Source organism: Tetrao urogallus, assembly GCF_951394365.1.
Source record: "Tetrao urogallus genome assembly, chromosome: 3".
Classification (NCBI taxonomy): domain Eukaryota; kingdom Metazoa; phylum Chordata; class Aves; order Galliformes; family Phasianidae; genus Tetrao; species Tetrao urogallus.
The window spans coordinates 82,035,595-82,052,277 of record NC_136815.1 but is presented as its reverse complement, the minus strand read 5'-3'; the positions used below and the strand labels follow the sequence as shown (position 1 = coordinate 82,052,277).

The 16,683-nt window shown below is 42.6% G+C and overlaps 1 protein-coding gene across 2 annotated transcripts in view; it reads right to left on the bottom strand.

Moving 5' to 3' along the window:
* Positions 1-15,503, bottom strand: part of DSP (desmoplakin) — a gene marked incomplete at both ends in the record, with an annotated part of 36,207 nt that extends 20,704 nt beyond the window's left edge. For both annotated transcript variants that reach the window (XM_079533319.1, XM_079533318.1), the window contains 7 exons: positions 172-333; positions 1,168-1,218; positions 2,342-2,470; positions 5,059-5,233; positions 5,530-5,678; positions 7,297-7,399; positions 15,313-15,503. In XM_079533319.1, the coding sequence (XP_079389445.1) occupies positions 172-333; positions 1,168-1,218; positions 2,342-2,470; positions 5,059-5,233; positions 5,530-5,678; positions 7,297-7,399; positions 15,313-15,503 (960 nt within the window). The remainder of the gene's footprint in view (positions 1-171; positions 334-1,167; positions 1,219-2,341; positions 2,471-5,058; positions 5,234-5,529; positions 5,679-7,296; positions 7,400-15,312) is intronic.
* Between the last annotated feature and the right edge of the window lie 1,180 nt (positions 15,504-16,683).

The following is a 16,683-nucleotide window of genomic DNA, read 5'->3' as shown; positions in this document are numbered from 1 at the left end:
CTTAATCCAACAGTGTTTTGACAATAAAAAACCAAACAAACAAACAAAAAAAAAATCAATAGATTCTTAGTGAAGAAATGCCATGATCAGTTCCCCTGAGACAAGCTGCTCCTCCCTCAATATGCCAAAAGAAAATTTCAGGGCAAGCAGAAGGAGATTGTGCTATCTTACAGAGAAGGCCTCCTGCTTCCTGGAGATATCTGTGTTCCTGTCACTCCAGTCATAGAGAAGCTCCTCTTCCTCACAGTCATTGATCCACATGATCTCTCTGCTGGTTGCTTGGATAAGGTTCTGGAATTGACGAAGCTGATCCATTCTCTCAAAGGAGTATTTCTGCAAGGAATTCCAAAATGAGAAGCAATAAACACAGAAGAGGCTGTGCTGGGTGGAGAAGGGGAAGCCAAGAGAACAGCATGCACATTCATGCGTTTTTTATCTGAACTAAGAATAACAGTAAAATCCGCACAGCTATAAAATCTGCTGGCAATGGACAACAGATAACATGCACGGATTTGAAGAACAACAGGGATCTGAAGTCACCAGGTTCTTCAGTCATTTCAAGCAAATGCAGCAGATGTGCAGGCAGGCAAGCAAAAAGACATGGGGAAAATAAAACGCCTGAAAATTTAACCTGGCTTTTACTTCCATTTGCTGCTGATAGTATACCCTTCATTTTGTACCAGTGCCTTTTGCACAGATAATAATTCATGAAAAGATTCTTTCTCTGTCCTTGCATCATACTGCATATCTGCTATTTGAAATGCACACAGGAAACAGCTTCCAATCCCACGGGTTAAGTCTATAATTTGCACAAGATTCTCTGTGTTTTACATGATGACATGGGCAAGACACACAGTCCTCCTAACATAGACCAACTTTGCTGCTATATCAGTTCCTATTAAGGAAGTAGACTACTACTCTGCACCTGCTTAGTGATCAACACCTTCACCTGGTGCAAAGTAGGAACTTTCTGGTGAGGGTAAATCAATTATAAACCTGGCAATGAATTAATCTCAAGTTCGTGCTTCAAACTGAGCCTTATATAAGCTACAAAGCACTGCTGAATGGCACTACTTATATATGCATCTATATTGGCTCTCACACCAGTGTTAGAACAAAAAACATTTATCATAGAAGGCATCAGACATGAAAACATCCTGTGCTCACCAGCAGTCCTTCGTATTCTTCCTCCAGCTGATGAACGGCAGCCTTCTCACGCTGAAATAAAGAGCAAACATGTAGTGTGCCTTTTAGAAATTGCCTTTCTTTACAGAGCCAGCACCACAATGTGAAAACTTCAGGTGGTAATTCACAATGTCTGCAACGGATGCAAACAGGTCAGCAGCAGGTTTGCACCAGTGGAGGACCAGAAGTATAAAAACAAGACTTGAGCAAACAAATTTCCCACAGAGATGTTCATAAGCAAGGTTGAACATAAACCCTGTAATACAACAACAGCTTCCAAAATCGGATCTCTTTCTGAATCAGACTCTAGATGGCTATGGGGAACAATCCAGTCCTTGAGCCAGCTTTGTAAAGACTATGAAGTAGTGTAAATTATGACCTGAGCAGCATGCTCTGATTCTTGTTTCTGATTCTTGATTATTCTTGTTTCTATGAATGGGAGTGTGCATAACCTTGGAACTAATAATTGATAGGGCTACCCTTCCTACTTCTTGAATAAGTAGAAGGAACAAGGGAAAAATAACCCTTCCACTCTAGCTTGTCTGAGAAAACAGAGCTCCAGAACTGAATCTTTTTTCCTTTAGATCCAACTCCCTCTCCTCTTGTCCACGTGAGGAATTAACAGAAAAGAGTTGAGATAAAGTAAGCCTTTCTCCTACAGCTAGCTGTTGGGCTAATAACTGAAGAAATTAACTACTGCACTTTCACTGGCTTCTTTATTCCAATCACAAAACTTAGATAGATGAGAAACTGCAGAAGGATTAAACAAACACAAAAAAGTTCTAAACTTAGCCCACAGTTTGGGCTAAGCACCTACATAATCCTTTCACTTCCTTATGTTAACTTAAGAAAGTGAAAACAATAACTCTTGGCCATTCTCTCACCCAAAATATCCCAATGCGTAATTGCCAGTTTGGGTACACAATGATGAAAAATTAAATAACACTAAATTTCCATTATAAAATTCTAAGGAAAGAAGTGGAGCACAAAATAATTGTGAAATAATAAATATTAGGATGGAAAGTTGTTGCTATCACTACATCAATGCTTTCTCAAGAGAAGCTCTGCTGTTCAGTGTTACTTGCTGCAATAGAACATTGGCAAGCCAAGGTTACAAATCCAGACCAAGCAATGAGTAAGGGAAGACAGTAATTACCAGATCTGTTTTGACTTTGTCCAGGTGCCAGCGATAGTCTCCAATGGCATTGTGAGTTCTTCTGTGGTCACTAATCTGTTGCTCAATGGATGCTGCATCAAACCCCCACTTCACCAGCTCCATTTCAGCCTAGGCAAAAGGGACAGCATTTGTACTTTCATTTCAAACAAGACACTATAACCTAAATCAGAGCAACAAGGTTGAAAGAAACATGATCATGCGGTAAGAAGTAAAACTGCACTGTAATTTAGAATGGGGGTTAAAAATGTCTTTAAATTGCCTTCACTTCAACTGCATGAGAGGCTCTCAAAATAGAAGAAACGAAGTAGGGAATATACTTAAGTTTCAAATTAGATAAGATGAAGCACACTCATTAGTATAAAGTTTTCTACAACACTGTTCATAATACAGGTGAAAATGTACAATCATGTTCTGCAGTCCAGTACACTAGATACCATTTTAATTACATACAAGTAACACCACTGACTTCAGTTAAATTCAGTCAAGCCAGACAAAAAAAAACAAGTAATTAATTTAAAAACAAAAAACAAACAAACAAGAAAAACAAAAAAACAGAAGCCAAGCTATGTATTAAATAAATTGAAAAGATCATAAAACATGTTGTTTGTCTTGTACTTTGGCAACTTTTATTATAGGATGATGAAGAAAAATCTCTAGAAACAGCATTTGAAAGAACAGTAATACACCTGGATAATTCCTAGCTTGAAAACTGTCTGACTCCAGTTCTTGGTTTCATTATTTGCAAATACTAAAATCCACCAAATTGACAGCTCAAATCCTCAAATTCCAAAGCACCTTTTGCTCTGTGAAGACAATCACAATCCATCCTTTTATGAATGCCTCTGTGAGCATATGCACTGTAGAGAATTATGTATCTTAATCTTGGGTTGGGACTCAATTTGGTAATTACCAGCCTGGGGCCAAATCTCTATGAGTCAACAGATGTCAATTAAGCCTGAACCACACTCAGGCGTAGGGGTTCAAAGGCAAGGGCTGAAAATGTTCTGAGAAATGAAACCATTTTACATTCAGCTATCTAAAAGTTACAGGACTTTGACCCTTCTCAATTATATTTATACAGTCTAGAGAGTCCGTAGCAACAGACTTGAAAGACTGCCAATATGCAAACAAAGGCTCTCTGGATATCAGTCCACCTTCCTTAATTTTGCAATGGAAATCTGACCAGCCCTCTTACCACCTGGCTCTCCTGTCAGCACACCATACGGACACAAGATACAAAAAACACAGGCAGAAAACCACCACAGCTGCTCAGACTTTTTTTTCTGCTATCTCATCATGTTATCTTGGTCACAACATGAGCCGATAGTAAGAGAGAGGGAAGGAGAGGTAGGCTGCAAAGTTGAAAATAAACCTTCCCTAAAAAAAAAAAAAAAGCTCAAAAGCCAAATAGGAAGCCTCAGCTTTGCTTTAGGGACTGAAAAAGAGAGTGAGTCTTTTTCTTTCACTGCAGCTATTGTGTGGGAACTCAGCTGTAAAGTGCTTGCTCAGTGAGGGGTGCCTGAGCAGGGAGTCACTGGCATCTCTGCGAGGTGCAGCATGTTCAGAATCTTTCATCACTGGAAGGAGGCCCAGTGTCTGTCCAACATCATTTCTCAAGCCATGGCAGGTCTGATAATCAGCCTACTCTCCCACAGTACGTGAAGAGCAATCATTATCTGCTGCTGCTCTACTGGCACAATGCCCGTAAATGTTAGCACTCAAAGGAGTGCATCTCCACTTCCCTTTCTTCCTCTAAGACAGGTCTGATATGGGAGGGCATTGGAAGACCAGACTATGACTGGCACTCACATAAGTATGGGAACTGTACACAGCTCTCCCCTGCTCATTTGGTTTGCATAGCAGCCACTTGGTAAACACCATATGTAGATAACAATGACAGGATCACTAAGCAACAACCTAATAAAAGAGAGATAAAAATACTGCAACTTCAAATTACAGGGAGTCTGCAAATTCTGTCTCGGGCCTCCCTGCTCCTTTTTCTCCTAACTATCTCTCAGTAAGTGCTGTCCAACTACAAACACAAAACTTCCACACCAGCAGCAAAGAACACTTCAGGCTCTTAATGCATGCTTCTACTCCAGGCCATACCATCAACAGCTGTGGATAGGCAAATTTATTCTGTGCATGCAACAGGTACACATGAAAATGCTGGAGCTGCTTTTAAGGCAGCAACTTCTGGAAGTTTAGTCCTGTGAAGTTAACTCTACCTTCTAGCTCCCATTTTGATAAGGATGTAGTAGAGGAAGAAAAATTGCAAAATACTGGGTAGTAGTTAAATCTATGAAGTTGGCCTCATCTGTAAAGAGTTAAAAAGCATTAAGGAAATATGTGGAAGGAAGGAAGGAAATAATGAACACCATAATCTCTAACACAAACATGCCAATGTCTTTTGTTATGTTAACAGTTGTGTCTCATTTTTTGTTTTCAAATCTGACTTCCACTTTTTCCCCTGCAAAAGAAGATCCCCAAATCCATTTTTGTATTAGCGAAAACTCACCACTCATAAAATGCTGCAAAGAAGAGGAAAAAAAAAAAAGAGGAACTTGGAACAACTTACTATCATCTAAACATAGTTTTAATGCTCTACTAGCATTCATAACATCACTGCATGACAAGGTGATATTCATAAGCAAAACTAGGTTTTATCACTGTCTCTAGGTTTTGTACAGATTTACCTTCTGTTGCCTCATCCAATTTAAGCATTCACTTGTGACACGTTTTGTATACTCATCCCAGCCTGAACCACTCTGAGAGGAGTAGCAACCACCACCTTTGGAGCTGGCCCTCCTGGCACGGGGAACACTGATGGCTTTGTACAGAGCACGCATTTGCTCTTGAAGTTGAAGCAGCCTGAAAGGGAAGGAACCGGTTACTTTCTATCAGGTAAACACCCAGAAAACATGAAAACAATACAGTTCCCATCTTTTACTGAACCATTAGATATTCAAAAATAAATGCTGATAGCACAAGTTGTAAAAAAAAATATATAATGTCTAAAATTAAATTGTGACAACCAAGACATTAAAAAAAAATCACTACCATTTCTTTCTATGTTATTATTTTCTGCCTGCCACATCAGAGAACATTTCAAATACCACAGGATTATATCAATCACGTTCTCTGCCCCAGCCTTTCCCTGGTAATACCTTTTCTGATACATTTCACAGGGCTGATTCATCTGCCTTAACTCTCTGATCAGCCCATCCAGGATGTCCATTTGGTCATTTGCCTGTGCAAAACATTCTTCCAGATCTCTGTTTCCTCTAATCTGAACACCATCACCATATTTCAATTCCTAAAATTAAAAAAAAAAAAAAAAAAGATGGAGATTAAATATTTACTGCATAAACTTCACATTGTTTTAAGAGTGATGCTATGAGGACCAATAATTCTTAAGAAGAATAAAAGGTTTCAACTGCTAGGTCTCTGATTGACAGATTTAATTAGCTGAAGTCCAATTACTAAAAGATTCATAGTCATTTGAAAGTCCTAATTACAAATAAAACTTACAGAAAAAAATTTTAAATAAAGTACCAGCTAAACATTTCCATAAACAACAGCACATTATGACTGAGTTTTATTTCAGAGGAGCCAAGGCAGCACTCAGTGCACTGAGTTTTTAAGACCTCATGAAGTAGGAATGGCTTTTGTGTTTAGAAGGCAAGAATCAAACATTCTGTCCAAGCTGGAGTTGGTGATCTCTTCTCCCAATTCTTCAGATTTTTTCCTAAGATTCTAAGAGCTACAGCCATTGCTTCTTTTCTCACAAAATACACCCTGCATCTCGTCTGCCTGTGATCAGCTGCATAGCCAGGTGTCTCCAGTGCACTGGACCAGCATGGTCATGGTGCTTCAGAGAAGGAAGACAAGGCCTTTTGATCTCATCCTGCACTGACAAAGCCATGCTGAACTAAACATAATCCAGCTGTGATTTGATTCTGCAAAGAAAATGTTGATGGGCCTCGTTACTTAGTCCCACGGGAAAAAAACAGCAAACAAAAAACCAGCAATGTTGTGTCACCAAGCTGGAACTAAACATCGCTTCCTTTTAACTTCACTGCAATAATATTAATCCTTAACAAGAGGCATTATTTACTATGGCATTGATTTTTATGCAAATACGCTCTCACATTCTGTACCACTGAAAAGGAAATAAACTGCTAACAACAGAGTTCATTCCCAGAAGAATTTTCTGTTCACTGAGGGTCAAAAAGTGCACATTAAATTTCCTCTACTGCAAGCACTGCAAACAGATTCTAGAACTCAATGGCCTCAACAGCAAGATGTGCTCACCATCCTGCACTTCCTTTGACTTAGTGACGAGTAACCCATCCCCAGATACAGTGGGTTTGTGTGACACACAGCAAAGCACACAGCAAAGATCATCTGTACATAGCTCAGATCAAACAGCTGACCAGATTTTAAGCTTATTTCAAATGCTTCTTTAGAAATCAGCTGGAAAAACAAACGTGGTGAAGGTTTTTATGACGGTTATGACACCTGACAGGATACAGTAAGGGAGGGTAAGTGGCCATAACATTATTAGCATCTTCACCAGTAGTGGCCTTGATCACTGATAAGATGAAAAATTAGATGCATTAGAATTTGTTCAAAAGGTGTTTTATTGTCCTTTTTTGGTTTTGCATTTTGCCTTTTAAAATCAAAAAGGTCTCCTTATTTTAACCAGCTGCACGTCAATCAGTTTTACTGATCAATGACTGTAGACAGAAGCAAGAGATCCAGTAAGGATGTATGTCACTCCACTCTAAGGGTAAGTGGCAGCTGCCTCACGTAAATAGCTAAAAGGGTAGAAAAGAGATGAAGAACCACAGCCACTGTATTCAGTTAACAATGCAGCATTCATTCCCTACAAATACTCATAATCACTTTTTCTAAGAAGAAAAAGCACTCACAGGTTGTACTATGAGCTCAGCTCTCATCAGGCAATCCGAACAGTTTTGCAGAAGCTCCTGAATGGTGTTCTGACGTCTGGTAACTGTACAGGTTCCATTCTGACTGTTGGGGAAGAGAAGAATAAGATGAAGTAAGTACAGAGTAACCACACTTTACAAAGAGAAATGTTTAGTAGGAACTCCCAATAGCCACAAGAAGTTACGTGAAATAAGAAATCTAGTTAAGCTCTGGAGGCAGAAACATGCTTGGTCTGCTCTCTCCTCCATATCTTCGCTGTGAAGTTTAATGCTGATTCCACAGTGGTAGAGCAACTTTGACACTGTGCATCAGCAGACATGGAATAACTTCACCGCAGGATCGTGCAGAAGATGGAGCCTCCCATGAAGTTAAGAGAAAGGTTTTCCTCCAGTACAGGTATTTGCAGCTTTGACAGACGAGATTTTGACAGTAGCACAGTATAAATAAATTATTCATGATCTTTCTTAGAGTCAACACATTAGAATGCAGTTACATTATTGCATACGTTATCATGCCAGCCACTGAACTTAAGAGTATAAAAAGATCACAGGATTCTCTGCTATGCAAGTGCATGAACACACACGTCTATACAAGTATACAAAGGGCCTTTTTATAAGAGGAAATTATTTAAAAAAATCAGTGCAGTGTCTCAAAAAAGGCATTACAAGATGCCTAAGCTATTACAAAAACAGATATAGGGGCTGGAGTCAGAGGACCTGTTTTTTCACAACTATGTAAAAGGGAATCTTGGGGGTGCCATGTAAAACTACTAGTTAAGAAACACTAGAGGAGAAAACAGCAAAGGTAGATAGCGGGATCGTTACTATTGTCTTGTACATAATCCACTGCAACTGCACCACCAGAAGGTTGCTTTTCCAGGATTTGGTCACCTTGGGATCCTGCCACCAAAGCGAGCCACTGCTAGTTGAAGGTGGGTGAGGTGCTTCAAGCTAGGAATCATTCCTTGCTGATAGAATCAGAGCTCCCAAGCAAGCTCAGGCAGCTCCCAAACCCAGGCGCTTGCCAGTAGAACTGAAGTAAACCTTACTAAGAGAGGATAAGAAACAAAGAGGCTTCCATGCCTTGCCTAGTTCTCTGACTGCGGTGTTCATAGCAGGTAACATCCTCCATTTTAATTCACTGGAGGCCCAAATCTTCCATACAACACTAATATCAAAAAGACTGTTTCTGTGCAAGCCCATCCAACGCTACATAACCAGGATGTCATTTGGATACTCTGGAAAACTTTCCATTGACTCCGATCATACTTAGCAAAAGGAACTGTGACACATGGTAGAGCTGTCCTTGGGAAAAATCACTGCTGTGAAGGGAAACATTCAACAGTACCCTTTAAGAGGGCTTCTGAAGTGTGTGTAGCTCTTCCTCTAGCAGCCTGTCTTTCTCCTTCCTATGAGCATTTCTTGAATAAGTGGTAACAAAAACTTTAAAGCTGTTCTTGTCAATATCTGGGAATAAACCTTTGAAAACAGAGGCAGGACTGGAGAATCACTGGATGACCTAAAACAAGCTGTACACACACAACTCTTGCTTACACCGTGACCTTTGGCTGCATAAACACTGTACACCCTACTGTGCTATGCATGCCTGTATATCTTGGAAACAGCTTAAAGAAAGCAGCTGCACAACTGATTTTATGCCAGGTTTCCCCATTGGTTTCCTTTTCTAAATAATTCCTTCACCTTAGGCCTCGCTGTTGTGTTTGGATCGAGACGTATCTGACTGCATCTAAAATTTACATTAATTATACCTACAATTACGCTCATTAATGAAACACTAAAGAAGAGAGAGGATTCTTCCACATGATTTTCTCTTTTTGGAACATAAGAAGGGTATTTTATTCTTCAGTTGCTTTTGTAATCATCTCCTGATGGCTACAAACGCCCGATGTCCATTAAAGCCAAAGGAACCAGACCTCTACTCTAATAAATTAGCATTCCTCCATCGAGTTCTGTGTAACTTGACTGACCTCAAAGCGATTAGCTCGCCTTACACTGAGAGAAGTCTGAATAATGTCCAAACAACGACTGTCACAGTTAACACTAGGAGAAATTGTGAAGAAAAGGTGCTTTCTAAAACCAAACTACAAGAACAAGTTGGTAGACAGAAAAATACAGAATTGTAAGTATTGTGTGTTCATTCCACTGCTTTAGAATACCACATCCAGCATTACTGCCCAAAAATTCAAAAAGTTGGAAAGCTTAAGATGGCTTAATACAGATGGGCAGAATGGATTGAAGGCAGGAATAAATGCCTTGTAGCGTGAGCTTCAGTGTGAACTACTAAAATCTTTAAATGTAGACCTGTAACTTCTTTGTTTGTTGCTATGGGGGCATTCACAAGAAGAAAGCAGCAAACATTTGAGGCTCTCTAGTCTGTCTAAATAAAGACATAATCAAAAATAACAGCAGAAGTTGTAGCCACACAAAATGAAATCAGGAAAGAGCACGGCAGCTCAGCATTCTGGGGCACGGCCAGAACCAGCAGAAGCCCGCAGAAGAGATTATGGTCTGGAGGAAGAGCTCCACCAAGACAACATGATGTGAGGCCTTTACATCTCAAAGAGGATTTAGCTGCACAAGTATACTCTAGAAAAGCTTACCTCAACATATATTGGTTGATTTATCAGATGCAATGAGGACAACGCAACACAAATAAAATACTTGTCACCCGTGCAAGGAGAAAGTATTTCATAAGCAGTTTCAAAACCCTCAACTCTGATTTGGATGGTTGGACTGGATGATCTTGTAGGTCTTTTCCAACCTTGATGTTTCTGTGATTCTGTGATTCTGATTCTGTGATCTCTTCCTGAAGCCAACAGGCCTTTAATGGGAATGAATAGATCAAAGCAAAAACCCCTACATAGAGTAAGGAGAAATCCAACCTTGAGGTAGAAGTAAAAATCCAAAGAAATACCATATTCTACATAATAGTGTACAGGAAGGAGAAAAACACTGGACCATAGACATCTTTGCAAATCCTAACTTGGTGGCATTACAATGTGGAGGCACAAAAGAACCTGGACTTCTGAAGTACACTCATGTAAACTAAGTCCTCTTTAAAAAGATGTTTGTGGCCCTCAGAAGGACATAGGACCGTGACAATTCTCACATAACACACATAGTGGTTTACCTATGAATGGTATTTTAGAATCATAGAATAGCTTGCATTGGAAAGGACCTCAAAGATACAGTTCCAACTCCCCTGCTGTGGGCAGGGTTGCCAACCACCAGCTCAGGCTGATGCCCCATCCAACCCGGCCTTGAACACCTCTGTGGATGGGGCACTCTGAGTGAAGAATTTTCTTCCTAATCTAAACCTCCCCTCTTTCAGTTTAAATTCATTCCCTCTTGTCCTCTCTCTTCTCATTTACATAAACAATATTAAAGTAATTGTTGATAGCAGTCACGATGACATTTTGGTTTGGTTTTAACCCGACATCATCTAAAGCTTCAACATGTGAATGGGATCCTGCAGCATCAACATTGCGGACACACCAGGCAATAAGAATAGGCCAGATTTTCACTTGGTCTAGAGCACAGCTGTAAATACAGAAAGAATTTTCAAACCTTCCAACTATCTGTGCAGAAAGGGAAGGAAGTGGAGCTTGGACCTTTCAGCCAGATTTACAATACAGGAGCGCAGGGGCACCTACTGAAAAATACACACATTTGCAAGATCCTGGTTAATGGCTATGCTGCTTTGTGTCTGCAAACCCTGCGGAACAGAGCTGAGCAAAACAGCCCAGGCTGCTCCAGACCTTAACTACCTCCTTCTACCTGCATCTCGACATGCCAGACTGCAGTATATATTTTGAAGGCAACTTATGAATTTTAAAACGGCACTATGAAACCAAATTCTTTATTAAAATGACTTGATTTTAATAATCATTAATTACTAAAGGTAGAAAAGAAAACATGGGGATAATGTCTTTGTTTTAAATCTCTGAGAATACTTCAAAACGCAGAAGAATCACTTCTGATTGGGAAAAGATCTCTTTACTGTGAGGCTGACAGACACTGGAACAGGCTGACAAGAGAAGCTGTGGAGTCTCCTTCTCTGCAGATATTCGAGACCCATCTGGACACTTTTCTGTGCAAGAAGACCTCCAGAGGTCCCTTCCAACTCCTACAATTGTGTGAAGGCCGCAGATGTGAAGATGTGGCTCTAGGGATGGGAGAGCACCTTCATGCTGCCATTGCTCTGTATAATAGGCCTGTTACCTCATGGTAGGGCAGAACGTATGGTTCCCTTGCTGTGCTGCATTCCTGCTCTCCCAAAGAAACACGGAGAGCACAAAGCCCTGTTGCAGCCTGTTCCTGCTGCAACACCTCTCCACTTCAATGCCCACTGAGCTGAGCTGTGCTCAGTCATTGCCTTGCTGGTGAACCCTGTATTTCTGAAATAGGTTTGCACTTTACTGGTAAATGCTATCCCCATGAGTGCTGCCACTGTCCAGAAAGAAGAAATAACAGATGCTGCTGTTGTCAGAGGGTAGTGAGTCCAGACAAGCACTCTGGAGGGGGCACACAGAAGCACATCCAGCTGGCAGCACCGCGGGACTGCTTCACAGTTCCCTAATGCTTTAGAAGCACAGAAGGGATACTTTCACCCAAAGACCTGATTGAAGAGGGTGCACAACAGGTCAGAATAATCCCTGTTAAATGTTTTGATTGCTCTACAAAATATTTACCCTTTTAAAAACTCAAGGCTTTTTTTTTCTAATTATTATTCAAAAAGTAAAAGAAGCTTTAAGAAAGGTCTTCTTGCAGCTCCGAAGTTATCAAGCAATTCCCCTAATTCATCAAGGAGGCTAAAATAGGCAAAACAATAGCACCTCCTATTTTTTTTTTTCCTCCATTCACACAAACTTGTTTGAACAAGCAATAGCTTCATCAAGGGATTACCGGTATGGTCAGGGTAGACAAGTTAAAAGAAAAACCTGAACTGGAGCAGCAATCTCCAGCACCCGTCAACAAGCTGTTTGTGTGCACCTGGAAATCAAGTGTTAGGGAATGGATTTGATTTGTAGGAAAAGTCTGACCAATACACTGGACAGAAACTGATAAAAGGTGGTTAATAGCAATATCCATGCAAATACAACCAAAAATTAAACTACAGTTTGCCTGAATACAGTTTAATTGAACTCTGACAGCCAAACACAACTGTCAGCAAACAATCTGTGCATTGCAGGGGAGTTGGACCAGACGGCTTTCGAAGCTCCCTTCCAACTCAAATGATTCTGTGATTCCATGACCAGGAATTTTCTTGTGTGCTCTCCTTCTGTGCTTTCTTTGCTCTTACTGGCTCCATTTTGGCACGCTGCAGCCTCATCCAACACTTTCATATTTGAAAGCACAGAACACACTTGTAGACTGCAACGTGATAAATCTCAAAAGAAATCTGTATCTCGCATTACTGGGCTCTTAATCCGTTTAGGTGTGTGCAAAAAAGTCAGTGCTGACACATTAAAACTGCCAGGTGCTTGCAGTGGAAGCTGCAGGGTTTCACAAGGGGTCCGGCCACACCTGTTTGTAGAAATTCTCACACTCCTGAGCGGGACTTTTGCCACCGGGATGAGTCACTGAGAGCAAAGGCACCATTTGTAGAGGCAGCGGCTGGTGGCTACACGCATGTCTGCACTGCTCACTCTGGGAGAGAGGTGCACCTGGAGCCCACAGCACAGCACGGCACGGCACTGCAGCCCCTCCAATAACAGCCACCCGAAACATGGCTGCGCTTGAAAGCAGCTTTCATGCTTTCAAAGACGAATAGCTTGCAATGGAACCGATCTCTCACCGGTACCTATAAAAAAGGTGAGTTAGGAGAGGCACAGTGTGGTTTCTTTACCTCGTAGCAGCATTACCAGCTACTGATAAGAGCTGTTCTCCTGCTGGCTCTGCTAGCGCAGCAGGCATTTGGCAGCTCAGGCACATTCCTTACTCTCTGTTTTCTGATAGTTCTGTTTGTCACTGGGGCAGCTCTCATGGCCAGCACAGCACAGCACAGCGATTCACCTTGGGCAGGATCCTGCAGACCACCACAAGGCCAACGGGATGGGCAAAACTGCAATTCTGAATCTGTTTCTTTTAAATTTACCCAGTCTGCCAGCCCCCTGCAAGTAATTTCAAGGCTTCAGTGTGAATTTCTGACTCCTTTTCTACATGTAAGGCACTGGCATTACATCAACCTTCAAACATATCTCGTGTGTAAACCAATTAATTCTTGCAGCAAGGCATTACTTGGTAACCACAAATCCTATGCTCTTTTTATTATTTTTTCGCCTGATCTCAGCCATGACAAATAAAACTGCAAAACTTGCTACTGTCTTCTTCTCTGCTAGCGTCTCCCCATCGCAAAGGCATTGATAAATACTTGGTTGATGAATTTGCAGTTCAGAGGTGTGTGACTCAACGTCAAGCTGAGTATCTGTACCCAGGGCCAAGCTCATCCTGAGTTCCCAAGCCAGAAGAAACTGGGAACGTTGTAAAAGCACCTTGCTGAGCCCTGAGGGTAAGGAGCGGCTTATATTGCTCTGTGACTAACATAACACTCAGCACAGACTTGTTTGGCAGAATACGCCCCAAATCTTACAAGACCAGGCCCTATGTTGAATCCTACTGCGTTTAAAATTCAGCAACAGGAATTTTCCTCATTGAAAAAAAAGAAGCCTCTGTCTTTAGGTTTGGTAACTGACACTGAAATTTAGCATTAACAATATCAGGCTTAACAACAACCAAAACCAATTCCAGAGACTACGGTCCTGGTTCTGCAAGCACAACACACATAGGATTCAGAGCATTTTCTGCACGTGTGCAAAATTAGGCCTGTTTTTTTTCCATCATTTTTTGGGACACATCATTCAAGTCAGCACCAATCCAAAACAAATCTATGCCATGCGTAAGATGCAAGCACATAGAACGTATTGCAATTACTTATATAAATGTTATGGTCAGACTTCTTCATGTACATTATACATAAAATACGTATATGTATTTCAATCTCATTAGCAAGGGTCTTTAGTTCCACAAAAAGACGTTGGAATAAGGTGAAAAGGAACTTTCATTGTAACTTCCTTGCCAAAAAAGAGGTAAGAACATTATCTTACAGAGAGTCAATGAAAGTATGTTGATGGAAGACTGTTAACCTCTTCATCAAGCCTGTGCTAAGGGACCACTGAAAAGTAAAGAAAGAAGCATCTAGCAAACTATGTACTTGTTTGCATTACCTAACAAAAGCCAAAGAATGCTAAGTAAAAGGCAAGTACTTATTCTCTAGTGAAAGCCAGACTAACAGGGAAGTCACACCGCTGCAACAGTGCTGGAATGAAGTCAGGAAGAAGAACAGTGAGGAAGCAACATGCTCTGTCATTAATTTTTCATGTCTGCCTCTTAAAAGCAGTACAACTCCTCGTAGCGGAGCATTGCTGGCAAAACGGACCCTCAAAAATGCAACACAGTGACAATACTTCAGAGTCCTAACACGCACTCTCCCTTGGTAAAGCACTGCATTGCTCTAATTATATTGCAATAATAGGTATTCTCGTATTACTGCAGCAGTAGGTGGACATGTCCCAGCAGCAGCTAATGAGAGGGTACAAACGAAACCAAAGGTGAAATGAAGAACTAAGAATTGTGCAAAGCAACAAACAGATTTGGGAAGAACACAAGTTTGGTCCTTCATTCATTGGTCCTGGGCAGCAGATGCTAAGCACAGCTCTCACCACTGGGTAGGGTCCCCAATTCCCAAAAGCCCGATTCTCAGCTGGCACACGTAGCTTCGTGTAGCCTGCAAGTTGCCAGCTGCTGTTTGCTTACTGTATACACTGGACTCTCATCCTGCTGCAATCCGATCAGGATGTCCTAGCAATAAAGCCAGGGCTGGACTTGATCACAAAGAGCACTCCAGAAGCAATGCTCAGTGGCATCAATAATGAGACCAAGAGGTCAACAGAACCACCGGCGAGCCTAACCACCTACCCGTACCCGTCGGAGGCGTAGTCCCCCCCGTAGGTCTTCTGGTAATAGTAGGTCTTGTGAGTGTGGGTGCCGCCGCCGCCGCCGCCCACCACATGGGAGCTCATCTCGTAGCGCAGGTCGGTGCCCGAATCGGCCCGCGCCATGCGGCCCAGCGTGTTGATCCGCGGGTGCGAGCCGCCGTTCATGCTCATGGCGGCGGGACGGAGAGAGGGCGAAGCGGGCAGCGGATGGACAGCCGACCCACAGCCGGAGGGGAGAGCGGCATTCACCGCCCGGAGAGCCCGAGCTCAGGGGGCGGCAGGGCGGGCGGGGGCCGGGATGTGAGGGAGGGCGGCTGGGCGAAGCAGTGGGTCTTGGGCGGCGGAGGCTGCAGCAAGAGCAAAGGTCCCGTCCGGTCCCGTCCCGTCCCGTCCCGTCCCGTCCCGTCCGGTCCTGTCCCGTCCCCTCCCCGCCGGCACAGGAAAGGCGAAGCCACACCTTTCGACGGCGGTTTTAAGCGGCGGTGCGGGGCGTGGAGCCGCCTCGCCTTCAGCCCGGCCCGGCGCTTTCCCAGCCCGCCCTCCGCACCGGCGTGGCCCCGGCCGGGCTCGCTGACTGCTTTTTTTTTCACGAGTTCTCGTTGCGGACGTTGTGGCCTCATTAAAAACTTCCGATCGAATTTAGGCGAAATCTACCGCTTTCCTCATGGTACTGCGTGGCCTCCAGAGCGCTGTGGTGACGATAGCTGTAGGTGCACCAACGATTCCGAATACCATGGTACGACTCCGGAAGGCAACTTGAACTCAACAAAGACAGCACCTGTTCAATCAGCGTGGTTATACCATGGACGAGCGTGCTCTGCACACAGCAGCCATCTCCCCGCTGATGTGCCCATTGGAAAGCAGTGTAAATGGTTCCACCAGTTCACAGACACACTGGAATCACAGAATCACAGAGTTGTAGGTGTTGGAAGGGACCTCTGGAAATCATCGAGTCCAGCCTCCTGCTAAAGCAGGTTGCACAGGAAAGTATCCAGGCAGGTTTTGAATCTCTCCATTGAAGGAGACTCCGCAGCCTCTCTGGGCAGCCTGCTACAGTGCTCTGTCACCCCCAAAGTAAAGAAGTTTTTTTTTCACATTCAGATGGAACTTCCACTATTCCAGTTTCTGCCCACTGTTCCTTGCTCTATTGCTGCACACCACTGAAAAGAGCCTGGTCTCATCCATTTGGCTCCTGCGCTTCAGATGTTTATAAACAGTGTTGAGATCCCCACTCGGTCTTCACTCCTCCAGGCAGAACAGCCCCAGGTCTCTCAGCCTTTCCTCACAGTGGAGATGCTTCAGACCCCTCATCATCTTGGTGGCCCTCACTGGACTCTCATTAGAAGTTCCC